Source organism: Diadema antillarum, unplaced genomic scaffold (assembly GCF_040938485.1).
Source record: "Diadema antillarum isolate AM-2024a unplaced genomic scaffold, OU_Dant_1.0 seq00000728_RagTag, whole genome shotgun sequence".
Lineage (NCBI taxonomy): Eukaryota > Metazoa > Echinodermata > Echinoidea > Diadematoida > Diadematidae > Diadema > Diadema antillarum.
This window is the reverse complement of record NW_027271630.1, coordinates 439987-467788: the sequence shown is the minus strand read 5'-3', so window position 1 is coordinate 467788 and position 27802 is coordinate 439987. Positions and strand designations below refer to the sequence as shown.

At 37.7% G+C, this 27802-nt stretch overlaps 1 protein-coding gene across 1 annotated transcript; it reads left to right on the top strand.

Annotated features, from left to right (window-relative positions):
- Window positions 1–5: 5 nt before the first annotated feature.
- On the top strand, window positions 6–27610 carry LOC139738179 (zonadhesin-like). The gene is made up of 12 exons (XM_071648839.1): window positions 6–35; window positions 1960–2139; window positions 3173–3352; window positions 7432–7596; window positions 8582–8758; window positions 10476–10655; window positions 11387–11434; window positions 20228–20389; window positions 22521–22742; window positions 23416–23481; window positions 25149–25286; window positions 25787–27610. The coding sequence occupies exons 2-12, from the start codon at window positions 1986–1988 to the stop codon at window positions 25945–25947; spliced, it is 1653 nt and encodes a 550-aa protein (XP_071504940.1). The 5' UTR covers window positions 6–35; window positions 1960–1985; the 3' UTR covers window positions 25948–27610.
- The last annotated feature ends 192 nt before the right edge of the window (window positions 27611–27802 follow it).

Here is a 27802-nt window from a genome sequence, read left to right as displayed (position 1 = left end):
AAGGGACGTCTAGGAGGGGACGTCCAATTGCCCTCGTAAGAAATCAGTGCACTTTGTTTATGTTTGTTTATGGGCTATTTTGATACCTAGGGAGACAGGAGGGGCTAATTCGGTCCCCCCCCCCCCCAACATCTTGGCCGTTGACTGCATGATTGCAAGGAAAATTGGCATGCTTCGACAATTATTAAAATTTATTTCTAATAAATTGATTATGCTAATTATGCATAAGATAAAAAATGGCTGTAAATCTGTAAATAAAGGTCTAAAACTGCTAATTTGGGGGGCTAGGTACTTTTTTTAGGATTCTTATTGAATGTACACCATGTACATAAAAAAAAAGGGGATCAAAAATTTTTCCTTATGTATTTTATTGTTTTAAAAACGTCTTATATATTTCTTTGTTTTTGCATTTTTTATTGATTTTTTATTGAAATCATCCATGGCAATATTCTGACCCATAAACAACATGAAAGTAATTGATTTTAATCAGTAAGTAAAATAATGATACATTTATGTATTTTTGCTAGAAACAAAATTTACATTCTTGGATTTGTACTAGAAATCACATTTTTTAGCAATTTCGGGTCTGACATGCACTTACGAAGTATCGCATAACTTCAAATCTGCGTACCCGGGCGTCACAAATTTTTGTCTCAAAAGTTGCGCAAGACTTCAGAGGAAAAAGTCATGAAACATCGCAGCGCAAGATTTTTATGTTACAGATTTATCGTGAAAAATGTTGAGGAGGCCCAAAAAGCCCCCCCCCCCCACCCCCTCGTCTTTTTAGGGTTAAATCTCTTTATTCTTTTGTGTGGTACATGTACATATACGAGAGAGAAATAGCATACTATATGCCATGTTTCCTGTGTACGGAAAAAGTTTTTTAAAAGTCAGTTAGTAATGCCAGTGGTCAAGATCAGTGAACAGGATGCCAAGAGTTTGTAAGGGCCTACTTAAACCTAACTTACCTGCGCTATTTAGCAAGCTTGAATTCCTGGGGGGGGGGGGGGGGGGCATTATGGCCCCCCTTCAGATCTCGGCCCGTTGATCGCGCGATCGCCGCAAAATTTTGCATTAGATTTTCAAAAAATTTCCATTTTTTATTTTATATTAATTCATTATGCAAATATATGCAAAAAAACCTCATTTTCGTCTGTGATTGGCTTATTAAAGCTTATGGAATGCTGATTTTTGTTGTGTAAATATTCCTAGTGACATTCCGAACATTTGTACGTAAGAAAAAGATTCAGTATCAAAATTAATTTCTTGTGTTTTTTATTGTTTTATCATTTTTAAAATGTATTTCTTTGTTTTTTCGAACATTTGTTTTTGTTGTTTTTTTTAGCAGAAGTTGTCATACACATCTTTAGAAGCATGATTATACTAAAATAAATTTATTTCAGCCATTAAAATTAAAAATATGAATCTTTATATGAATTAATTGAAAATATACAATTTGTATTGACTTTGTACACAAAATCACGTTTTTGAGCAATTTTGGGGTGGACGAAAATTTTTTTGAAGGGGCGTGGCTTCAGAACGGTATGCCCGTTCGCGACAAATTTGGTCTCAAAAGTTGCGCGAGACTTGAAAGTAAAAAGTCAGCGAGTGGCGCGGTCAAAAAAATGTGCGCGGCGGAATGGTCGCGGAATTTGTCGAGGGGGGGCCATTATGCCCCCCCCCCCCCCGGTAAGTTAGGGTTATAGAAATTTTTTTTTTTTTAGAGATTTGATTGTAAAAATCAAATCTGAAGCAACAACCCATTCAGCAAGATATGTGGCCATATCTGCAAGAGTTTCCGTAGAGGCTCCCTGTAGCAGAAAATAATGCCTGCACCAAGCCTCCCCCACATCTCAGAAGTAAATTGTGGAATCAGTGGACAGTTTTCCTACGTTGAAAAATTTACCATTAGTTCAGGGTCAATTGTCATATTTTGAGTGTACTTCTCTCTCCCGACAGTTGACTGCCCAGCAGGCCAGAGGTACATGGAGTGTGGTACTGCTTGTGAACCTTCATGTGAGAACCCAGATCCCCAGTTTTGTACATTCCAGTGTATATCAGGATGCTTCTGTGAAGAAGGCCAGGTCAAGAATGGAGATGAATGCATCATGTTGGAGGACTGTCCAAACGTCCAAGAAGGTATCATTCAAGAACTCTTGTCTCTATTGCCGTTGATTCTTTTTTCTGTCTTCTTCATACAAATGTATTTACGTTACAGATGTTTTTTGTGAAAATAAAAGCAACAGCAAACTAAAAGCTGACTTCTTGCTTTTTCATTTCTTTAGTTTGAGGATGTCAGATTATAGTCCATTACTTCATGTCATAAACAAACAAACTTTTTAATCAATTACATATACATCTCATCCTTGTAAAACTTGAATGTGATCCCTTGCAGGAAACCAAACCCAAAGAGAATTGTGGATTGAGTGAAAGCAACAACATTAATAGAACACATCAGCAAAAGTTTGAGGAAAATTGGAGAATCGATGCAAAAGTAACGAATTTTTGAAGGTTTGGTGTTGGAACTGCTGGATGAGGAGACTACTAGAGGTTATAATGTCTTGTGTGGACAACAATATAAAGGAATTACAAAGGAAATTCCACTAAAAAATAACTTTTGTAGCATCTTGATAGAGCACTTGGAAGAACTGCGTACAGAAAGCAGGAGGCATAATTTCTACCCTCAATATATGTCACTTTCAACATATGTCAGTATCAAATTGATGGAATATATAATTTTTATGAAAAAGTGAATTTTTGTGGAACCGCCTTTCTATCTTCTTCATATTTTTGTCCACACATGACACTATAACCTCTAGTAGTCTCCTCATCCATTGGTTCCAACACTGAAACTTTAGAAATGCATAACTTTTGCATCCATTGTACGATTTTTCTCAAACTTTCACTGATGTTTTCTATTAATGTTGCTACATTCACTCAATCCACATTCCTCTTTGGGTTTTGGTTTACTTTAATGTAAGTTTGGACATTGATTTGATGAACATTTTCCAACAATTTGCTGTGATGCATCCACCACCTGTCCTTATTCACTCATACCAATTTATTTCTTTTTGCAGGTTTAGAACGCAAGTCATATCAGAATCATGAGAACTGCACAAGACTTGTGCAGATTTGTTACAAATGCTTTTTTTTTTGGTCCATGTCACTCCAGCAAACTGCACAGGAGGCAAAGAGTTCCAGGCTTGTGGTCCAGCATGTGAACAGACGTGCAGCTCGCCAGTTGATCTCTTGTGTATTGCAATGTGTCAGCCAGGCTGCTTCTGTCCAGAGGGCACTATCCTCCTTGACCAAGACTCTGATGTCTGTGTCCCCGTTGAGGATTGTCCAAACCGTGAGTTCCTCCATCTCTTTTTCTTTCTTTCTTTCTTTCTTTCTTTCTTTCTTTCTCTTGTGCTATCTTTGTCAAACTTTCTCTCTTCCACCACAGCTTTCTTTTCATACCTGTCGTTCTGTCTGTCTATCTATCTATTTATTTATTACCCACGCCGATGAAAATCGGCAGGGGGTTATGTAAAGGGTTCCGTATGTTTGTTTGTTTGTTTGTTTGTTTGTTTGTTTGTTTGTTTGTTTTTGTTTGTTTGTTTGTGTGTTTGTTTGTTTGTTTGTTTGTTTGTTTGTGTACAAGATAACAAGAGAACGGGTAAACGGATTTGCACGAAATGTTCAGGGGATGTCTGGATAATGACAGGAAAGAATCGATTAGATCGGTTGACCATTGCAAATTCTGTGCGACCTTTAAGTTTTGACCCCATGGTATAGTGACCACTCCGAAAATTTCCCGTTTCTCACTTTGCGATTTTCCGCTACCATACGAAAACATAAACTCCCAAACGATCGGACTTCGCTGCTCAAATGTTCGTAAGAATTCCGAAATTTACGTTTAGGCCTATTTGAAGGACTATGTCCTTCTGGATTTATGAAAGTTCGTTCTCCGTCGTCACAAACTGGCCCGTATTTTGATGATTTTTTAAATTAAAATTGATTGTTTTTTTCGTTGGAGGAGCATTTGCTTGGTCGCAGTCACACTGCACAATATGCGCGCTCAATGTCAATGCGTGTGCAAGGCCACTGAAAATGCATCGCGCTCTACCCTGTTGGTGCAAAATAACATCGGGGACGTTGCGGCGCTCGTTGGTGGCCGAATACTGGTGCAGTAGACATTTGCATTTAACCCTTGCATTGAATAATTCCCGTAGACACTAATCATAGGGGTAATTGCCTAGGGGGTACGTAAATTTTGTTTTTCTTTTGCGCTTTTGTGGATACCATCAAAGATCGTACACTCATATACGACCTTTGATATCAACACACTCTCGGCTTGCTATAAGCAAAATATCCCGCAAGAAAACGGCGTATTTCTCGATTTTTAGCGTTTTTTCGGCGACCCGTCGCGTAGACAATACTCTTAAAACTGGACTTAATTCGCGCGCGCTTGGAAAAGTTCCGAATCTGCACTTTTGACGGTGGAATTTGGGATTTTCGATGGATTTTTGGAGGAGACTAAAGGACTTTCCTGTGGTGAATGAGTGTTACCGTATGTGAAATGATGTGATTTGCGTGTGATGTGACTGTAGAACCAAAGATCGTACACTTCAGTGTACGATCTTTGGTAGAACGCACTGGCTGGTGATAAAGGACACTGGCAATTAAGTGACCGAATTCTGGTAGATGACCGAATGCACAGTATGTTTACCCCGACTTTGTACAAGGTGTGGGTCTGCCGCCTTTGACGGCCCCTCTCTAGTTTACATATATTTTTGTCTGTCTATCTCATTATCTGTCTTTCTTGTTTTATTATGCCTCCGCCACGAAGTGGTGCCGGAGGCATTATGTTTTCGGGTTGTCCGTCCGTCCGTCCTTCCGTCCGTCTGTAATGAGTTTTGTGCACATGGTAACTATCAAAACCTTTTGAGGTATCCTAATGAAACTTGGCATGTATGTGTATTAGGGGGTGAAGTTGTGCCTATCAACTTTTGGGTGCACATGCTCAAGGTCAAAGGTCAAGGTTGAATACATAAAATTCCACTATTTCCACCATATCTATGCAATGCCTGAAGATATTTTCTTGAAACTTAGTGTATACATGTATTACCCAATTGAGATTCTCTGGTGAAAGTTTGGGTCATGAGGTCAAAGGTCAAAAGGTCAAGTGAAAATATTAAAACTTCACCTTTTTTCTCTGTACCTTGGAAATTGTTCGAGGTATCTTCATGGAACATAGTATATATACATGTACTGACAGGCAGTGATTATGTAGAGAATTTAGGGTTCATGGGGTCAAAGGTCAAGGGCAACACTTCAAAATTTTACTATTTTCGTCACGTTTATGCAATGCCAGCAGGATTTTTTTTTTTTGCACTTGGTGTATGCATGTATAACATAATAGAGATTTTCTGGAATTTTTTTTCTCTTTTGTTTTTGCCTCAAAGGTCAAAAGGTCAAAGATCAAGTGAAAGTGCGGAACTAAGTTTTTCCTCCATATCTCGGAAATGGCTCAAGTTATCTTGAAACGTACTACATATTTATGCATGTTCTGCCTGACAGTGATTATCTTATGAATTTTAAGATGAAAGGCCAGATGAAAATGGTAACAATTTACTATTCAATACAGAAATTGCACTTTTTCTCCATACCTTGAAAATTACTCAATGCATAAACGTATGAATGGGTCAAAGTCAAGTTAAAGTTTTTAAATCCCAAATACATGCTCTCCTATTCATCCAATTAAACCTACAGGTCAAGGAAGGTGAACATTCAACGCATTTGTGACAAACTTGTCATTTTAATATTTTGCCAATTTTGTTAAAATGTAATCACACATTGTCCACATGTACTATCTAGACCTATTAGGAGTATCATGCATTATGGCGGAGGCATACCAGTTGCCATAGCGACATTTCTAATTTTCTTGATAATTTAGGAAGATATATAGTCAGTTTTTTAACTCTCTATGTGACACGTTTTCACATCCGTCTCATTTGACGGCTTGCCAATTTCGCACATTTTGCTCAAACGCACTCATATGCCCAAACCAATCAATAAATCACCAAATGCCGTAGTACAGTGAAAACGTCACTAGCAGTTCCTTTCTCTCAAGTATTTAACTTGCATTTCATGATGATTGAATATTAAGTGTGGTTCCCTTCTAGTTTTTCAATTAAGTTTAAGTTTCTGTAACTACTTGTGTGAAATCATGCCAGAACAATAATATATACAGTCTCTTGATTTTGACGGTACTACAATCCATGCAGCACACACTTGCAGAAATTTGGGTGTGATATTGGATGATAAATTACTCATGGAAAATTTTGTGTCGCAAAAATGTCGCTCTGCTTCATTCGCACTTTATAAAATTGGAAAAATTCGCGAGTTCATTGACAAACACATCGCAGAACAACTAGTTCATGCTTTTGTCATGTGCCACCTTGACTTTTCTAATGGTTTACTTTATGGATTACCGGGCAAACATATACGCAGATTACAATCAATACAAAACTCTGCTGCACGAGTGGTATCCAAAATCAAGAAACATGAACAAATTTCACCAGTTTTAAGAAGCTTACACTGGCTTCCAGTGAAAAATCGGATTCAGTATAAGATACTGTTATTAGCATTTGAATGTTTCTATATGTTTGCTCCACATTATCTAAGGGAGCTACTTCAATTCTACACACCAGAAAGAAATCTACGATCAAAAAGTAAAGATTTGTTTGTTATTCCAAACAGAAGAACCTAATTTTGCGGAAAACGAACATTTGCATGTAATGCCCCTGTCTTATGGAATAATTTACCTCAGAAATTGAGACAAATCACTGATATAAATAGATTCAAGTCTGCCTTGAAAACGCATTTGTTTACAGTGTAAGCAAAATGAAGCTCGGTACCATCACTGTAATTGGAATTATATGTTCTTGTTACAATCTTTTCATTTTTTTGAGCGCATAGGGACATTATCACTATGTGTTATGCGCTATATAAGCACTGTCAATTATTGTTATTATTATTATTATTATATGGTATTGGTAATTTGACAGAAAATTATCAAAGATTTGTCCTAAATTTCCATCATAGGAAAACATGGCACTTTCTCTCCAACTTTGCTCATCACATGTCCATCATGACAGAGATCTTTTGAAATTTGCATTCATTTGATTGACTAAGCTGACTTGACATCAAATGATCCATAGGACCCTGTCTTCTATGTTGTGTCATATGGTGGATTAAATGGCCATGTATCTCTGTGGTCTCATTGCAAGTTACTTTTGTCATATTTAATCAAATATTGTTTTGATATATCTGATATGTGATCTGTTATGACACCCCCAATCAAGAGGTAATGAATTTGAAGAAGTAGCAACTTGGAGTAAGTGTCATTCAGACTGCCTTGTGTATGGTTCATATTGGATGCAGCCTGTGGAAGCAACAGCCCACTAGTCCCTTACAACTGCCGACCAGTCTGTCGGGTGTGTAACCAGATCTCCCAGACCTGTGGTGGATGTGAGGAAGGGTGTGGCTGCCCAGACGACCTTTATCTCGATGGGGATAAATGTGTCCCGCAGGATGAATGCTCCACTCGTAAGTTTTTTTCTTTTGCATGCTTTAGTACAGACTGGGTAACTGCATACAGACCTACTGTACTTATGTTTGACAGTAATGAGGAGAGTGATTATGATGATACTGATGAAAGCAAAAGTTTTTCTCCAGTTTCTTTTTTGTGTGGGAGGATGTCAGACTTGAGTTTGACAGCATTACTTGATGGAAGTGTTTTAATTTCAGAACCATTCATGATTATTGAAAACTATTAAGAATATTGCCAAATTGTTGTACAAAAAGGAAAATAGATATGAGAGATGTGGTTGAACATATGTTTTAACAGGGAATATATTATAATGGGAACCAGATGAGGAGTCTTTCACAATCAAGGAAAAAATTGACTTTCTTTCACTGTAGCTCATTTTGATTTTTAAAAGTTATTCAAAAGTTTCATCAGTTGTTCATTTCTGGAAATGACTAACAAATCTTGATACTTTTTTTTTCTGCTTCAAATGAAAAAGGAATTTGTAACATATTTACTTTCTGATAGTAACTATAGCATAGTTGGAAACACATCAGGTGAAGCCAAGTATGTTTTGGACTGCTCAAAACTTACACAAGAAAGATAATTCTACCGAGGGATAATTCTACTAATGCTTGATCAAACCAGAGAAGCGCTGTAAGAGTGCAGACCTCCGCCAAGCATGCAGCTTATTTCCATCACTGATCTTATTCTACCACAGCGATCAGTGGTTTCCACCCATATGTTTGCGTGCTGAAAGTCGCCTGATTTCCCAATATACATTGTAGAAGCCTTTTGTTCTGTCATAAACTTCCAGCTGCGCTGTGCACCTTGCCTTAGCAGAAACTAGATATCTCACAAAACGTAACAAGCTGAATCCTCACCTCAACCAATACTGTACAGTCCTTTTAAGATCCATATCACTATGTCATGATAAGTTTGAACACCTTCTTTTGGGCAGAAAGAATTAGGAAAATTTTGTCTGTTCTATTTCTCTTCCAACAGCGGAGTGTCCAGCGGGCCAGGAGTTCCATCTTTGTGGGACATCGTGTGAAGCCACCTGTGAGGACCCAGACCCACAGATTTGTACATCACAGTGTGTGTCAGGATGCTTCTGTCCTCCAGGCCTGGTGAAGAATGGAGATGAGTGCGTCATGTTGCAGGACTGTCCAAACATCGAAGGTATCATTCAAGAACACTTCATCTTCTTTCCTTGTTTCTTCTGTTTTGTTCATAGTTAGCTTACTGATGTTTTGATGAAAGTAACAGCATCAACAAAATAATATCTCATTTTTTTGCTTGTCTTGTTTTTGCTGTACACATGTGTAGGTGTCGATTTATTTTGTCCACTGGTATATGCACCAATTTAGTTCACCTGAGCTAAACACTGAAGTGAGCTGTTGATATAGTTCAATGTTCTGCATCCGTTGTGCAAAATGTATTATTTTGTTGTCCTGAACTTCTACATTTTCTGCTTCTTTTTGAAAGTCCATGACAGATTTTCATCAAATTTGGCTCAAATTTGCTGTAATGGGTTCTATGCCCTCTCCCACAGTTTTTAAGGAATCTTTACAAATCTTCAACCCATGGACCAGAAGTGATTTAAGTAGAATAGTGCTGTGAGTAGGTTGATTGATGTTTTTATTGTCATCTTGTTTTTGAAAGCTCATGATCACTTTTGTCTCCAAACATGATGACAGAATACGTATTTGCAGAAATGGATATAAGAGCCCCAAAATAATGAATTTTGGTTAAAAAAGAATAAATCTTATGTAGAATCAGAAGTGCTCAGAGTAAATACAATATATGTACATTAGTGAGTGTGCTTCCAAGTTTGTTTATTAGTAGATCTCCGTGGGGTTTGGACCATGTAGAGTCTGTTTTGACGTTTTGGTCTTCTTTTTGTAAATGCTGTGACAGTTATGTCTTCTTTTTGTATGATACTGCAGCAATTTCCTTTCATTTGGAGGGTACCATTTGAATAGAATGTGGCCCTTTATCACAAATGAACAAAAAGTCACCAGACACAAATTTTTAGTGAAAGGCAGATTCTGGAATATAAGACTGTAAGCTTTAAAATGATGTACAGCTGTATAAAGCAAATGAAATGGACTCTCAAAAATAAACCTACATGAAAATTAGGGGAAATTGACACACTCTGGAAATGTTTTACTAATAAAAGAGGCTCCAAAGTACTTAAGCTTGCCAAACCATGCTAGCTCTACAATGAATTGGACAAAAAAAAAAGGATATAGATCACCATAGCAACAACAATAAAGGATTGTCAAAGTTAGCTGAAATTGGATGTTCTGCCAACACATTCTATCCATAACTAACAGATATGCAAGACACTCTGTGTTTTTAACTGATGTGGTAACTGTGTATTTTCTTTAAATCTAATGGAGTGAACTACTTCCACAATTGTGAAGCAGTCAAACCCACCAGGTACTCACAAGGTACTACACATTATATGCACACAGACAGACACACACACTCACATACAATGTACATGTATGTGACCTTTTATCAAACCCAGGTTCAATTGTTTTTCATAGGAATGTGAGCTGCGGGAGCGGAGGTATTAATCACCTTCAGTGATACTTCTACACGAATGTAGTTTTGTTTTTATTTTTGTTTTTTGGTAGATGCAATGAAAATTTTCCCAAAATTTCCTGTAGTGTATCTTCTACCCAGAGTATCTCTTACCTATCCAGAGTTATTCTTGACAGACGTGTGTCAAGTAGCAACTATCACCGTATATATTTTTGTTGTGACAGATTTGATTATTTGATAGCCTCACAACTAGACAAAAACCTGAGTCTTATTGAGATGAGAACCACGCAAGACGTGTGCAGATTTGTAACCAGTACCCTTTTTTCTGTTTGTTTACACCACTCAGGAGACTGCACAGGAGGCAAAGAGTTCCAGGCTTGTGGTCCATCATGCGAACTGACGTGCAACTCGCCACCTGATCTCTTGTGCATTGCCATGTGTCAGCCAGGCTGCTTCTGTCCAGAGGGCACTATCCTCCTTGACCAAGACTCTGATGTCTGTGTCTCCGTTGAGGATTGTCCAAACCGTGAGTTCTTCCTTCTCTCTCGTATTCCATGCCCTGTTCTTTCTGTGTCAGATACTCTCTCCCATTATCTCTTCTTCTTCAATCTTCTTTTTTCTTATCTCTCCTATCCATCTTAGTCTGTCTATCTTTCAATTTTTCTTTCTTAACATGTTGGTATGAAATATCTATCCTTTATAAGAATTACTTGGGGGGATGTTGAATGTAATATTGAGATGATAGCATAATGGCACACATCATTCTAAAATCAGTCATGTTTTTGAATACTGCTAAGAGCAATATTGGCAAATTGCTGTTGTACTAAACAGAAAGGAAACATCATAGAGTAGATTAAACACATGGTTTAATAAAGAAGTTTTGTATTTCTTTGTTTGAAAACAGAAAGTTTTTCTCATTTGAGCTGGTGCCATAAAGATGTCTTGTCTGTGTACAACCATTGGAGTAAATTTGTTGGTAGCGAGTTGAGGGCTTTATTTATTTATCTTTATAACTCTCCACAAAATATTACATGTACAATTTGTAGTAATATGTGGTTTCTAAGTAATCTTTGTGGACAAATTATGGATGTCTTCTAATATACATTGTACTTTATCATAAATTTACTTATAATTTTTTGTCACTTTGAATCAGAAAGTTGTAACAATTTGTTTAAGTCTATCAAACAAAATGATTAACACTGCCTGATTTTCTGAAAGATGAGTCATCCCACTTCTTTTTGTTTTGTCAAAATGCAGTAGAAATCAGTGCCACCCAAGTGACCAATGCAGTACTTGCAGCAGAAGGTTAGTTCTTGTTTGCTTGTTTTGGCCTTTCTTTGTTGTTCGCTATGTTTATCTTAATTTATGCTTGAATCTCAAATCATCATCATGGAGCACAGCTTTCAAGTGGTCCCTGTACCCTCAACCCATGTGATGATCATACTCTTCTTGTTAATGCCCCCTTCTCTGGAACAATCTCCCTACTCATATTCAAGAATCCACCCCCATAGGCTTTCAAAAAGCCTCCAAGACACCTACAGCTGTATTTGAAGAATGATACCACTGGTTATGTAATTTCATGGGTACTTTCAACTTGTGATTAATTTTTATGTTGTATTTCTTTTGTTATTTTTCAATGATCATTGCTTTATTGTCAAGTGCTTAGAAACATTTTTGATGGGTGCTATAAATTTTTTTCTTGTCATTTTTTGAATTAATTTATCATGGAGCATTTTGCAACTATGTCACTATCAGTGCAGTCTGAGAGAGGGTGTTTGTTTTGAAAGAGAAAGAATGTATTCTGCTTATTTCACAGTAATTTTCTTTACTTTGGGTATTTTTGTGAGGACATTTTTGTGTTATTTCAAGAAACATTCAACATCAGGTTTGATAGTGAAGACTACTTCCTCCCAGGATGACTAGAATGATTAAGGTGTTTCACAGTGTATGTGTAAGGCAGGTGAGAGTGTCTGTTGACTTATGAATTCTCTCTCTCTATAAACCTGAATTGTGCTGTGGAATAAACATTATGATGGATTTTTTGTTGTGTGCTTGTGTATAGCAAATGATGCTGTTAGAGCTTATGAATATCAGAGAGTTGAAAGTTTTGCCAAAATTTGACAGGGTTCCATGATGGATATGCTAATTCATATATATGATGCAATATTTGGTACCTTGGGGTACCAAATGAAATTCACCATTTTGTTGAATTAATTTTTTTTTTCAGCGCTGTACCCTGGCTTACCAAAAAATGTGTCAAAATATTTTAGTATTATCATGCACAAAAATGTTTTCTTATTTGTGATTATGCATCAATTAATGCATGCAAGTGTACTTCGAAAAACACCTATGGTGCTAGATCATTGCGACGACTTTGCCGTATCCGAATTCAGAATCGGCGTATCTGAATTCGGATACACATTATAAATAATGGGCATGAGATGGCGCTATACAACGCGGTACCCCGGGTTACAACGGTACCCTGGTGTACGGCGTGCCGAATCATATATATATAGTTTATATAATCATATATATTTTGGGGGCGGGGGTGTGATTTTTGCTCATTAGAATGGAATTTGAGGTGAGGGAAGGAGACATGCTTGAAGTCAAATTGTTGTCAAAATAGGCTGTATTTTTACATGACATTGCTGCAAACATTTTACACGAATACGCTCATCATGCTCATTGCTAGGCCAAATAAGTGATAGTGGCCATTCTTAAAAGCCCTGGTGTATATTACCCCATTACTAGTAGAGGTACCGGTATGTGAATAAACTGATCTGTTGCTTATATGGCTATATTGATCAAAGAATAGTTCAGTTTTGTGAAACCTCTGAACTGACAACAGGAATATTTAATGTTTGTATCAATGCAGAACCCCAATCTTGCAAACCCTTCAAATCTTGTCTAGATCTAGTTATTAAAAGGCAGCTGAAAAGGTCTGTCTCTTACTCCAGATAAAGGTATCCCTCTGAATATATTACATGCATAACTTTTACATGATTTTGGATTTCCCTTTTTCAGTCAGCCTGAAGGAAAAAAGAAAAGAAAAAAATAACTTCCTACAAACCCTCTTCATTTCCATAAATATTGTATCGTAATACCATACTTCCAACATCAATCTAAAAAAAAATAAAAAACAAGACAAAACAAACTTCTTTTGCCCCTGCAAATGGTAAGTGATCCATTTTTCCTCCCACAGTCCTCAAAGTGGTCTAGGGGAGTCTCCACCTACAATTGTACCTGTACACACTGAATTTCAACCAAATGGCACCTCAAGGTGACAGAAGCTCAATGATAAGACTGGTTTGCCCTGTGCCATTATTTGTTTATCTGTAGACAGAACAATGAGCCATTTTTTTTTTCTAGGATCACAAGATATTACCAAAGTGGTCGCCCAAATCTGAAATTCCTTTATTTCCTCATAAAATGGTTGAAAATTGGACACAAAAATGAAGTTTCACTGTATTTTGAGTGTGCTGAATAAAAATCTGGAGGATGCAACTTTTGCATTCTTGAGGATAGTAAGATACATATATTCAAGATTGTTACCAGAAATTTACATTCTGTATATTTCCTTTGCAATGGTAAAAACTTTGAAAAAATTGATGTTCTAACCTATTTTGGGGTGCTGAATCCAAATCTGGAGGAAGCAACTCTTTCATCTTTAGAGGTTTTTGAGATATTCAAAATGGCCACCAAAAATTTGAATTTTGAAATAGGTATTTCCTTGTAAAATGTGAATGAATTGGAAATAATTTGATGATTTTACCCTCCACTGTATTTCAAGGGTGCTGAATCCCAATCTGGTTGATGCAAGTCTTTCATCATTGAGATACATGTATTCAAGATGGCAGCCAAAATGAATGTAAATAAACCTTGAATATCTCAGAAACCTCAAGGATTCAAGAGTTGCATCAACCAGATTTGGATTTAGCACCCTCAAAGGAAAGCTAACACCATCATTTTTGTATTGATTGTTTTACCATTTACATTTTGTGTAAGAAAATGCTTAAATTGGAATATCAATTTTTGGCAACCATCTTGGATATGACAATATCCTGACTGATATACAGTAAGAGCTGCATCAACCAGATTTGGATTCAACACCCTCGAAATAGGGTAAGCCCATCAAGTTTTCCTGAACTTTGTACAATTTATACAGAAATACATTTTTTTCAACTTTTGGTACTTTTCAATTTTTGGTAGCCATTTTGGATATCTCAAAACCCTCAGGGATACAAGAGTTGCCATATCCATATTCTGATTCAGCATCCTTGACCTTCAAATCTTTACAACTTTTCATCATCTAAAAGGAAATACACAAAAATGTAAATTTTTGGCAGCCATCTGTAATATCTAGAATGCTCACGAATGCAAAAGTTACATCATCCTCATTCGGATTCAGCACACTTGAAATGCGGTGAAAATTTATTATTGTGTCTAAGTTTACACCATTTATGAGGAAATATATAGGAATTGGCAGTCATTATGGCGGCCATTGTGAATATCTCAAAACCCTCAAACATGCAAGTGTTGTATCATCTTTATTTGGATTCAGCATCCTGAAAATAGGACAAAACCATTTAAAAAACATCAGATGGACTGTAAAACAAGGTTAGGCCCAGAATCTTACTTGGCACCCAGACTAAAAATTTAATAATTTATTCATTTATCTTTTTTTTTATTACAAGTCATTTTCAGCTGTACCTTTACTTTGAAAATCCAGTCTAAAAGTAATTTTTATTTTTGTTAGGACAGAAATACAGTTAACTTCATAGAAGTATAAATACTTTTGTCAGAATGTAGTGGTCAATCACCTAGGGAAGATGATAGTATCCAGACAAGTGTGGCTACTGGCCGCAGTTCGTTACATTCCTACTCCACTGCTCATATTTGTTGAAGACTCTGATGGGGGGGGGGGGGGGGGATTATTGTGCTTTGATGTAATTGTCTTCGGTCCAGGCACTGAAGTCCTTGTGAGATAAGCTAAGCTATTATAAGAACTGTTCCATGGTCACACTACATTGTGTGAAGAGTTTACTAACTCACCTTAACTGCTATTATTCAAAGCATGACCTTGCTCCTTGCACTCTTAAACCTCATTGAATAATTAATGACAGGGAAACATTTGCTTTGACAGAAGGAAAGTGACAGAGATATTTGATAAGGGTTATGTAAAGCTGTCTCATTTGGGTTTAGTGACAATCTGGTTATATTCCTTCTCACAAATTATGTCAGTCTGGAGTTACACCACTAATCCATTTCAGTGGTCACACATGTGTTACAAAGGCTTCAGGACAGCAAGCTAGGTGTTGATGCATGTATTTAAAGGATGCCACATCATATTTCTTGTATGTGCTATTCCAGCTTCTTATCTCGTCGGATTTTATCAGACTTTCTAAGGCGGTGTACAGGTGGTTATTCGTACAAATGCCTGTACCTGTAGGACACTACAGCTTGTGGTGATGGTGCCCACACTGACTTGGATGCCATGTCACATTTCTTGTACAACTGTTTGTGCTCTATCAACCACATGTATTGTCAGATTTTAGTCAAACTTGCTATGGAGGTTTAATGGGAGTCATTGTTTGTACAGCAAAGGTTTTTATTGACAGCGTTCTCATTGTTCTTACTTTTATAGGGTGACATGCCATATTTTTTGTATGTGCTATACCAGCCTCATTTCTCATCAGATTTTATTGTAACCTGTGATAGTTGCCATATTGTGCAACATTTTGACCAAAAAAAAACCAAAAGTCATCCAGATGGGATATGGGGGATGGGTTCAAGGATACATGTGCTCGAACAGGTCCCCCATGCAAGTGCTCTAGTTTTGTGGGTACATCCTAAAGTTGCTAGAGGCATTTTTGTTGTTGTTGTTGTTTATCCTTTACTCAGACTTTGATGTATTTTTTTAAAACTTTACAACACTTCTGAAACTACCTTATGTTCTCTTCTGTTCCCCACTGCCTCATGAAAATTTATGTCGTGACAGAAAGGAATTGGCAGTCAGAAATTTCTGTCGTCAATCAACTAATATTTTTCTGTGAAGGGTTGTTGGGCATACCAGACAGGAGCTTTATTTGGCAATATGGTAAAAATAATGCTTGCATCCATTTCACTTTACTGTGTATGTTGGGTGTTGAGATGAGACTAGAGCACAGGAGCAGCTATTTGCAATGTACATTGTACTCATATGTACTTTTTGCTAGATAGAACTAGGCCAGTCAAATATTAGTAGCATCTGTAGTGGCACTCCCCCCGCACAAGAGACCCTCCCCTAAAGTATTTGGCAGAAAAGGAAACGTAACATGGTTGCAAAGAGGGCTGAAAGAACTCAACTGCTCAGCCACGAGAGGGGAAGGAAACAGACCAAGACAATGACAAATCAAATAAATAGAGCTTTCAGGAAAAAAATAGTAGATTATCTGCCAACATTCCAACTTCCACTGTTTAGAGTTGTGCCCTATTGAAGCTAGCAGTCTGTAGAGGACATCCCATTTTTTCCCATGTATTCATGTATATGTGTGTTTCATTTTCCCCTTGGAGAGATTCTCTTTTACAGCTCCTCTCTCATCCTAAGTTATATCCCAGATCTTTACTTTTGTGTGTTTTAATGTCTGTTGGTGATGGAGAAATAAGAACGTAAACATCAGTCAGTACATTTTGCAGAAGAGGAGTTTGTGATTCCAGAGGCAAAAAAAGGAGGAAAAAATTAAGTACACATGTTGGTAATTGGTACATGATGTAGACTGAAGAATGTACCTTGTTTATTGCTTTTGGTTGTGGAATTATGCGTAATTTCACCAGTTTTAGAATCCCTTTTCCTTTGTTCAGGGAGGAGTGGAAATGCAAAAATGCACATTTAATGTCATTTAACCTGCTGAAGACGAGTCCCAAGAATACTCGGGAAAGGTCTATTTAAAATGTGTGTTATCGCAAAATCAGTCTGTCCTCAATAGGTTAATGAATGTGTGTGTGTGTGTGTGTGTGCGCATGTGTTTTGGTGTTGTTGGTGTTTTTTGTTTTGTTTGTTTTGTTTTGTTTTTTTTTTTTTTTTGGGGGGGATAGGGTTAAAAAACTTGATGAGAGCATTGAAAGAAAATCCCAGACCCAGGGCTTGTTATAAATATGTTTTATGGTGTGAGACAGAATTTGCTGAGATACACTTGTGGTAAAAAAAGAAGAAGAAAAAATTAATTGTTTCATCTGGATGTAAACCTAAGACCTCTTGTTTAGGAGTCCGGAGTCTTATCCAACATACCACAGCAAATCCCACGTCAAACAAGAGCGAATATTGTATGCTTACTGATTTTTATTATTATTATTATTGTTATTATTATTATTATTATTATTGACGAGCAAAGTGATCAGCAAAGCCAAACCTGTAGTAGATACATGTACCGGTGCTCTCAGAAATAGACAAAGGAAAGATAAAGGTGAATCTGGCAGGGCACGTGCCTGGACCAGGGAGCGCGCACAGCTGGTATTTTGATTAGGTCAACTTATAGTTGTTCTTGTCCCAGTTTTGTTTCTTGTATATTTTTTCTTGGGCTGATGATGTAAGACTAACATTATTAATGATGCTGTGTGTCTTACTATTTCATTAGTACTGCTTCATGTGTTAGCCATGTCTACAAGTTATGTACTGTGTGCATAATACTACAATTTAGATCTCACTCCTTTCTTGTGTATTGTACTTGTACATCTGACCGATTTAAAGTGTGACAAAGTTATCAGCTTTCAACTGTCCATTGTTCTCAAAGCAAAGAACCAAGACGTTATTAATGCCACCCCAACTGGAGTTTGCACCATTGAGTCTTAACTTGTGATATCTGAAATCACCTCCACATTCAGTAATGTGAAGTGTTTGCACACTTTGTAACATCTCTTCAATGTACTCTCATCAGTGGGCCAGAAAACAGGCAAAGGCTCGACCTTTTAGTGACACCTGTGTTTCATAATGATTCTACCTCTTTTCACTTGCTTTAGAGTAATGTGTGTGTGTGTTTGTGTGCTGGCCCTCATTTCTGAACTCTTGAAAGAAGTGTGGGTGGGAATAGAAACTGGGATTGGAGTGGGAAGCGGGTGGCTGCAGTGAGAAGGTGGGCCACATCCGTTGATAAATAAGACTTTGAATGCTGCCCTCGCAGGTGGACTTCCTATTGACCCATTAAAGGTTGATATTAGCCATCTCCAGATGACACGGTTGTGGTGACACTTATCAGTTATGGAAACATGATGTCTGTGATTAAACTCTCGCACTAGCAGACTCTTATCAAACTAATCATTATCAGTGGTAAAAATTTACTATTAAAGGGATAACTGTTATTTTTCCAAACAGCACCAGCTCCAAACTGGTAAAAGGACTGAGTGGCAAATTCATGAGGATAGTGTGATATTTAATCTAGTAGTAGTAACACAGTTGAACTGGGTGAACTTCTAATATAGACTAAACCTTTAAGGGCAAAATTTTTGCTGATCTGATATTAAGAAAGCCCAAATTTTCTGGATAGTGCAAGGTGTTTTCCTTTTGAGAGTTGGCATACAATTGTGTCACCCCTGGGAATGCAGTGTACAAGAAAGTCAAATCCTAGTCTCACTCTTGCTATGAAGTCTTAATCTGTTTTACAGCATGACTGTGCAACCATCCGTGAGGTTGATATGCTGAGATGGTATAGTCAAAAGGAAACTTTTGTAATGAGGCATTCAGGGAAATGTGTTAGATGTGGGTCACTGGTTGTACATGTAGTGCGATAAAATATGTGCAAGGGGAAAAGGTACAAACCTGTGATAGAATTGTGTTAAAGGGAAAAGTTGTCATTTTGATCCACTTTGATTACCCTTGTGAGTCTCTGGTTGTACATAATGACCCATCCTGTGAGTCTCTGGTTATACATGTATTACGATAAAATATGTACCAGGGAAAAAAGCTGTAAACCTATGATAGAATTGAAAAGAAAAGTTATGAATTTCATCCTTTGTTTACCCATTGTATTTTGAGCGTTTACTGATGGCAATGGTTCATGAACACTATCAGGTTTCATACACATGTACACCATCCCGATCTTTTGAATTTGTGACTTAGCTTACCCGTTGCCTCATGCATTCCTTGCAGTTAAAAAGCCTTAAAATTGCCCTGATTTTGTGGAACAATACTACAAAATGTGTATGCATCCATGTTCTGAAGGTTTGCTGCAATCCTTGCTAACACACATACAGATGTAGCATAAATCACTTACGTCAGAAGACCATACTGCACTGTTACACAATATTTCCTTTAAACCTAGTCACTATCACTTTCAGTTCACAATGGTACATAAAATACTGTACATTTTGTACCATTTTCTCATGAAAGATCCTGATCTTTTGATGAATTTATTTCTGAGAATTTTCCTTGGGTTTTGTTTGTTTGTTTGTTTGTTTGTTTGTTTTTGCGGCAGTACAAATTATATTTCCATTGTATAGAATTTTATCTGCAAGAATACTTTTCAGCTCAGAGAAATCTTCTTCTTTTTTTTTCTTATTTCTTCACATTGCCACATGCTGTAGTTAATAATTGAAGATTGCTGATGAAAAAGCCACAGCACCGAAATATAGAACCCAAGGCAAAACCCAAACCAAATGCATCACATGAAGCACAGTTGCTATCTATCTGTGTAGTAGGGAAAATTGCATGTCTCAATGAAACGAGCCCGTATCTTGTCACTCACAGTGACTTTGCCATGGTATCAAAGCACATTGCTTTGTGTTGTCCAGGGATTTGCCTGTGACTGTTCCGTTGTTTCTTTCAGTATGATATCTTTTGTGTCATTTTCAGCAGCTTTGTTAGTAGCATGAATATGATTGTATTTACCTAATCAATTTCATGTTGATCATTTACGTACTAATCCTAGAATGACTATGTCCAGCTATGCATATTACCTCACTCTTTTAAAAATGTTGTCTATGGTTAGAAAAGAAACAGCTTGTACTTTAATTTACATAGCAGTATATTTCTCAATTCTGTTTTTCAATGAAGTTCTGTACATGACCTACAAAAAAAAAAAAATCTTATGGTTCTATTTCTCCTTTGTCTTACCTCCCACATGACAGTGTTCCAGTGTCCTCCAAAGATTGGCAGGTGTCCATTCCAATTGGAGGATTCAGCTTCGACCTGTGTCGAAGAGTGCAGCAGTGATTACGACTGTCCAGGAGAGCGCAAGTGCTGCCCTAATTCATGCGGCCATGTTTGCCACTACCCAGATTTCCCAGTTCGTAAGTATCTTATCACACTGCAGGGATGAGATATGACCTGAATCTCTTGTTTATTAGTTAAGTAGAATTTTGGTCAGTGATTTAACAAGTGTAACCCCTTTTTCCTTTCATAACTGTGATAATGTGCTGCAAAGGGTATGACCTACTCTTGACATCATGTCAAAAGAGGAAAAGGAAGTTGAGAGTTATATACATGTGAATGGGAGCTGTGTCAGGGTATGTCATCCTCACTTCATCCATTTTAAGTATGTACATCACTAGTAGTATATTTGTTTTTTTAAAAAGTTCAAGCTGAAGCCCTAAACTCTTTAGTTCATCTCCCAAAATCCTGATCTATTTTCAAAGTTTCCTGATAAAGGTATTTCACTATGTTGAATAAATTCTATGGAAAATGAGGTGTTGAGATGCAATAGGCCACACTGCAGTCTTTGCTTAACATAAGTAATATGTACTGCAAAATCATTATCTTTTGTTTCATTATTATATTTGTAATGTAAAGTTTAATTGTAAAGTGCAGTATTTTCATGTATTCTCATGGTCGGACATCCGGGTATTTTGCGTGTCACGGGGTCATAGATAGCGGTGGAGTGAAAACAAACAGTCGCGTGAGCCTGGAGTGGTAATGCTGTACGTGTTTTCTGCCGGGGCGCCCCGCGAGCATAGCGCTAGCGCAAGCTGTATTACTGTAGCTGTGCGGGCGGCAGGATTAGTCCCTAGGCCTACCCTAAATTAGGCCCTACCCTAAGCCTACTACAGTACTAACGTTAGGCCTGTAGACCTACCTGAATTTCTATGAGGTACTAAGTAAGCGTAGATATCGGGGTAGGGCCTACTCAAAGAGGTTCTACTGCACATCTGGCCATTTTGTCGGGTCGTTGATCCAGAGTCCTGCCGCGATTTCATACGGGCACAGGTCCAGTCCGACTGCCTTCAACTTGGCAAAATACCGGGACCGATCGATCGACAGGATCCAGTTTATTAGAATATTGCTGGCAAGACATGATGCATGTATCTCATGAATGATGGCACAAATGACAAAATGAATAATGAAAAACAGTCCCCATGTCTGCGTAGAGTTGCACATAAATCATACGCGTCGCACATGCACAGCATGCAGTATGCGCATTATGCAGGCTTAGCGCTTGCAAGCTGTTTGTTTTCACTCCAGTCAACCGGAAGTGACATGTAGCCGACCGCAAGAATAAGCATCCTAATACAAACATGGGATGCTTTTGGGTTTTATTTTGCCAAAAAATAGTTTTAATTGACCTTCAGCAATCAAAAATATATTGTCATTTTTATCCTTATTTTGTGTCGAGCCCACCGGAGGTGAGGGGAGATTAAAGGGATCTCCTGCGGCGTCTGTCCGTCTGTCGTCCATCCGTCCGTCCGTCCTCTGTCCGTAACGCTACAAAAACTTCAATAACTCTTTACTCTGGGCTTCAATTGCAATCAAACTTCGAGGGAAGAGGGGTCATACAAAGTTTCACATTTTACCATATATGAAGGTCACCTCAAGGTCAAAGCTCACAGGCAGGGGTCAATGAACTTTAGGGCCCAATGTTAAGTTTTTATGGTGCGTTTCTATTATGGGTCATAACTTTTGATCCATAACTCCATTTGTGACTAAACTTGGATGGTTGATGTTCCTTGGGGAGTAGATGGTCACCACAAGGTCAAAAGTCACAAGCAGGGGTCAACGAACTTTTAGAACCCAATGTTAAGTTTTTATGGCACGTTTCTGTTATGGGTCATAACTTTTGATCCATAGGTCCGTTTGTGACTAAACTTGGATGGTAGATTTCCCTTGGGGAGTGGGTGATCACCACAAGTTCAAAGGTCACAGACAGGGGTCAACAAAGTTTTAGGGCCCAATGTTTTTACGGCGCATTTCGATTATGGCTCTTAACTTTTTATCCCTTTGTCCATTTGGGACCAAACTTGGATGGTAAATGTCCCTTGGGGAGTTGAAGGTCACCACCAGGTCAAAGGTCATAGGTGGGTCAATGAATTTCCGGGAATTAGATTAACATTAATTTCTTATACGCGAATGGGCGAAACACAATTTGGCACTTGCCTTGTTTTGTTGCTTTTGCTGTTATTGCTTTTCATTTTCTTTCCAATGCTTTAGCCCAGCCTTATCCTGACCTCTTCCCACCCAAGCCAACTCCCCTGCCGGCAAGCGGTGTCTCTGTACCCGTGTGCCCTGCTGCTACTGAAGCAGCAGAGACCTGTGGGGCAGCTTGCTCTACCAATGAGGACTGTGCTTCAGGGGAGATGTGCTGTGAAAACTCTGGCTGTGGGGGATCTGTCTGCCTCCCCTCAGTCATGGAGCAGATGTGCACTCTCAGTCGTAAGTCAAATCTCACAATCCCAATACAGGGACAGACATATATCCTGCATCTAACTTTAAATCCTCTGTTTGTTTTCTTTTCTTTTCTTTTCTTTTGCTTTGCTTTGCTTTTATTTTTTGAAGGGGAGGGTTATTATTAACATGTAACAGTCATTGGAAATATATGGTTGTGAGTTCTTGGTTATTCTCGATTACACTGACATGTAGCAGTCAATAGAAATACATGGTTGTGGGTTCATCAACTCATTATCATATTCATGCAGGGTGTGAAGTAACAAAAATATGGATCAGTAAGTGAAAAGACATCAATGAATGTGAATGTGCATGCAAGAAGATGTAGCGTGAATATTATTAAAAGTTGCAAACTGCCCGTAGATTAGAATACACGTAGTTCAAAATGGCGGTCAGACTTCTCAAATCAGTGAGAGATGTTGCCTAGTCACTGGAAGTATGTTATGTTTTATTTTCTGAGGTAGCAATCTCATGTAGCCTTCAGCTAATATAATCACTATTTTTTTTTTTTTTTTGCCATAGGGCAATAGATCCCATATAAGTATTTGTTCAGGTGTAACTGTCTTACTGTATATAGGTGTTGATTGCTTTTGTTGTTGTTTAAAACATATGACAAGTCTTCGTGTTTATGTGTTTTTCTTCTGTTTCCCCATGACCACAGCATGCCCAATCTATTCTGAGGCTATACCAGGGGACATGGAGAAGAAAGTGTGCGGATCAGATCACAGTGAGTTCAGCATGCAATGCTCACCTTAGTGTCTTTGAGTGCTTGAGTGTATGGGTGGTCATGAATGAGTGCCCACATTCTACCAAAGAGGGCACTAGTGGATCCGTTCTTTCTTAATTATACCCCCGCCAAACGAAGTTTGAAGGGGGTATATAGGAATCAGCGGACGGTCGGGCGGTCGGTCGGGCGGTCGGTCCGTTGCAAATCTTGCGTCGCGAACTACTTCCTCAGTTTTCAACCGATTCCCATAAAACTTGGCACAGATGTGTGCCTTGGGTTGTAGATGTGCAAGACATATTTTTTGAGAGTACCCAAAAGTACGTTGCCATGGTAACGGCATATTATGGGCAAAAATGGGTACAAATCTTGCGTCGCGAACTCCTCCCACAGTTTTTGATCAATTTTTATGAAATTAGGTACAGATGTTCATCTGAATATGTTAATGTGCAAGACACATATTTCCGCAGTGGCAAAAAGTGCGTTGCCATGGTAACGGCATGTTATTGGTAAAATATAGGGCAAAATGCTTCATGGCAAAACTGCTTCATCAGTGTTCTTCCAATTCTCATGGAATTCATATTGAATGTTTGTCTTAGGATATAGGTCAGCATGACACATTTCTTGACAGTGACAAAAAGTATGTTGCCATGGTAACAGCTCACATATTATGAGCCAAAATGATGGAACATTTTGTGTTGCAAACTACTTCCTCAGTTTTTGCCCAATTTCCATGAAACTTGGTACAGATGTGTGCCTTTGGTTGTAGATGTGCAAGACGCATTTTTTGACAGTACCCGAAAGTACGCTGCCATGGTAACGGCATATTAATGGCAGAAGATCAAGGAAAGATCTTGCGGATTTAACTACTTCCTCAGTTTTTTGACCAAAGCTTATGAAATGTGGCACACACCTTGATCTTGGTGGGAAGATGTGGAAGACATATTTTTCGGACGTGTCGGAAGCTGCGTTGCCATGGTAACGGCATATAAATGGCAGAAGATCAAGGAAAGATCTTGCGGATTGAACTACTTCCTCTGTATTCGACTGAAGCTCATGAAATGTGGCACACACATTGGTCTTGGTGGGAAGATGTGCAAGACATATTTTTGGACATGTCGGAAGCTGCGTTGCCATGGTAACGGCATATTAATGGCGGAAGATCAAGGAAAGATCTTGTGGATTGAACTACTCCCTCAGTTTTTGACAAAAGCTTATGAAATGTGGCACACACAATAGTCTTGGTGGGAAGATGTGCAAGACATATTTTTCGGACGTGTCGGAAGCTGCATTGCCATGGTTACGGCATTTCAATGGCAGAAGATCAAGGAAAGATCATTCCTTGGGTAAGACTGTCGTCACGGGGCGGGGGTATTAATCACCTTCAGTGATATTTTTTGTATGGTATTTAAAATGTTTTCCTAACAATTGTGATGCCTCTTTTTCCATCTAGATACAACATATGACGGTGCTATATACTGTACAATGTACAATGTAATGATGCAAATGTTATCAACTAGAAACAGTTACCATACTGTCAACTTCTGTTATAACAAAGTCCTCAGGACCAGCTGTCATTTTTCATTATTCTTTCGTTTCAGTCACCAGTTTTAATTGATATATGTCAACCTACTATATTTTTCCCATCATCTCTCTCATTTACATTGCAGTCTTCCTTGTGAAGGTAAGACCTGATGGACGAGCAAGAGTTTTGAATGACCTCAAGTACAATGAAAATCCACACGCTCAATCCAGAGACATCACCAAATTTGAGATGGCGGACCAATGTACCCCTTTCTTTGAAACAGGTGAGTCCGAACTATTTGTCAACATTTCAAACTCTTTTTTTTCTATCTGTCTTTCTTTAATGGATGGCATATTATGATTCAAACAAAGATAATTTTTTTTTTTAGATACACACATACTGAAAGTCAGTCACAAAGGTGAATGGAAACAGATTATGTTTCATTTAGTTCTGTTTTGATTTTTGTATTTTGGGATGACGCTGAGGTATTATGTCTATACTGTATTTTAATTCTGTAGATGAAGGTGAGCAAACTATACCACTTTCTTTTGCGCCCGGAGTTTTCTAAATATATACTATTTTTAAATAGACTCAGTGAATCTTATGACGACCTATTTATGGCATTATCTTTATCCTGCGTTATCTCAATGCTTATTACATACTTCATAACTGCAGACTGTAAGTTGTAAGCATTCATTGCAAGTCCACTTTTTTGATACCCAGATTTGGGTATGGTTTTAAACAGGTGATAAATAAATCTCTTACACTATTTATCTGGTACAGAGCAACGCTACGTCATCTTTGCGAATGGCCCCAATACGTTCCTGGACGTAGATCCTCGGAGGAAGAAAATCATCCTTGACCAGAATGTCCTGGTGGTCAAACTCAGTGCTTTCGTCAAGTTGGCCATTTCAGATGCCAGCTTCAGATGTCCAATTGCATGAAAGGCAGATGCAGACTAGTACAATCGGACATCAAAGATGAAGTTGTCGACGGGATAAAAAAAAATAAGAAAAAAAAAAAACTGGAAAAAAAGTTCAAAACTGAGCAGAAGTTTTTTACTCTCATTAAATATGATATTCTCTCACAAAACTCATTTGCAAGGTTGGCATAAAGCATACCACCATCAACATTTCTGTGAATCTGCTCTCTTTTAGTCAAGTCTGTCTGCTGACCTGTTGAAAATGGAGGGATGTATGGTTAAAAAAAATACTTCAAAACTCTTGTCCTCACCCTTTCTCCAAAGGCACATATTTTAGAGGATTGTTTGTTGAGGTATTAACAGTAATTTCTCAGGAATTCTAACATTATTTATGTTAATTCAAATCCAAGTAGAATCAAATTCTGAAGAGCAAATATGATTGGTTAAGGTTGTAAAATAGTTGGTTGTTTCGTAATCCTTTTTAAAATGTATGATAGGATGAAATGTTTGTGTCTTTGATGTCTCCACACATTATCATGAGTGAATATCAGAGCTATTCTTATTTCATAATTATTATCTGTCGCTTTCTGAGGTACATGTAACATATAAATATCTCCCTATGCTCCCAGCACCCTCCGTGATTCTGGGGATGGTTATGAATACAGCCCTGTCCATGTGTTTAAATTTTAGTTATCTTCACACACACACAAAAGAAAAAAAAAATGTCATTTGCACAATTTGTGTCTTTACCAACTTTTTGTACTTGTTCTGTGAAAACACTGCATAATTTTATTTCAAGTTTTACATGTGTAAAAGGAATTGACAGAAGGTCTTGTGATATAGAAAAGCAGATGAGCATGTCTTGGTGAAGAGTGTGGTTTTAATTTGCTGCTGTTACATGATGTGGCACTTTCCAGAGTGTGTTCAGGTGCCTATGTACCTTGGTGACATAGACACTCATGTATTTACATGCCACAAAGAGGGAAAGGTTCAGATATCAGTGAACCATTGCAGTGATATGATGTCTCAGTTTTTAGGCTGTGCTTTGCATAGGAGACTTGCACAAACTTCCAAGCTTTTAACTTTTTCACTTTTTTAACACAATATGTAATTTAATCTTGTATGTGTGTGTGAGAGTGTGTCACTGAAAAACAAAAAAAGAACATTTGATTTTAGGGCATCCATGTAGTTCAGATACCCGTTATTTTAGATCCATTAAGTTGGATCTTGTAAATTTTCTCTCATTCATGACATACATGTTTGTTTTTTTAATGTGTATCTTGGAGTTACGTGTACTATGATTAACACACATCACTGTATCTGTAGCATGTGAAGTTCAAGGTTTGTAGCTCTTGAAAGTATTAAGAGAAGATGACATCAATTTGGTCAGAAAATGATTTCATAATGAAAATTAATGCTGCGATTAAGTGCAAGGAATTAGCTCAGTTCTTTCTGTTGATACATTTGTATTTTTTTTTAATACCAAGAAGTTCTTGTGAAAAGTAAAACAGCAGTATTCAGTGAGAATGTATGAATTGTTCAAATGTGAATGCAAAAAAAGAGAGGTTATTTTGGCAGTGACTGTAGACAATGTGTGGGTGTTTTCTACTTTTTTGGTGTTAACATACAAAAATGTACTATTCACTTCTCAGATGGCTTTCATGGGCTTAGAATAAATTGAAAAAAAAAAGCCAAAAAAGAAAATGGTCAGTGTGATTCGTGTCTGTTTTTTTTTCCATTTGTGTGTTTGTTATTTGTATTAGCCCTGCAACCATAAAATACAGTTATTGTCACATATACCAATGACAATTATGGAATTAAAGGATACTAGTAACTTGAAATAGATTTTATGTTGTCCCTCTAGTGACAAGACCTCA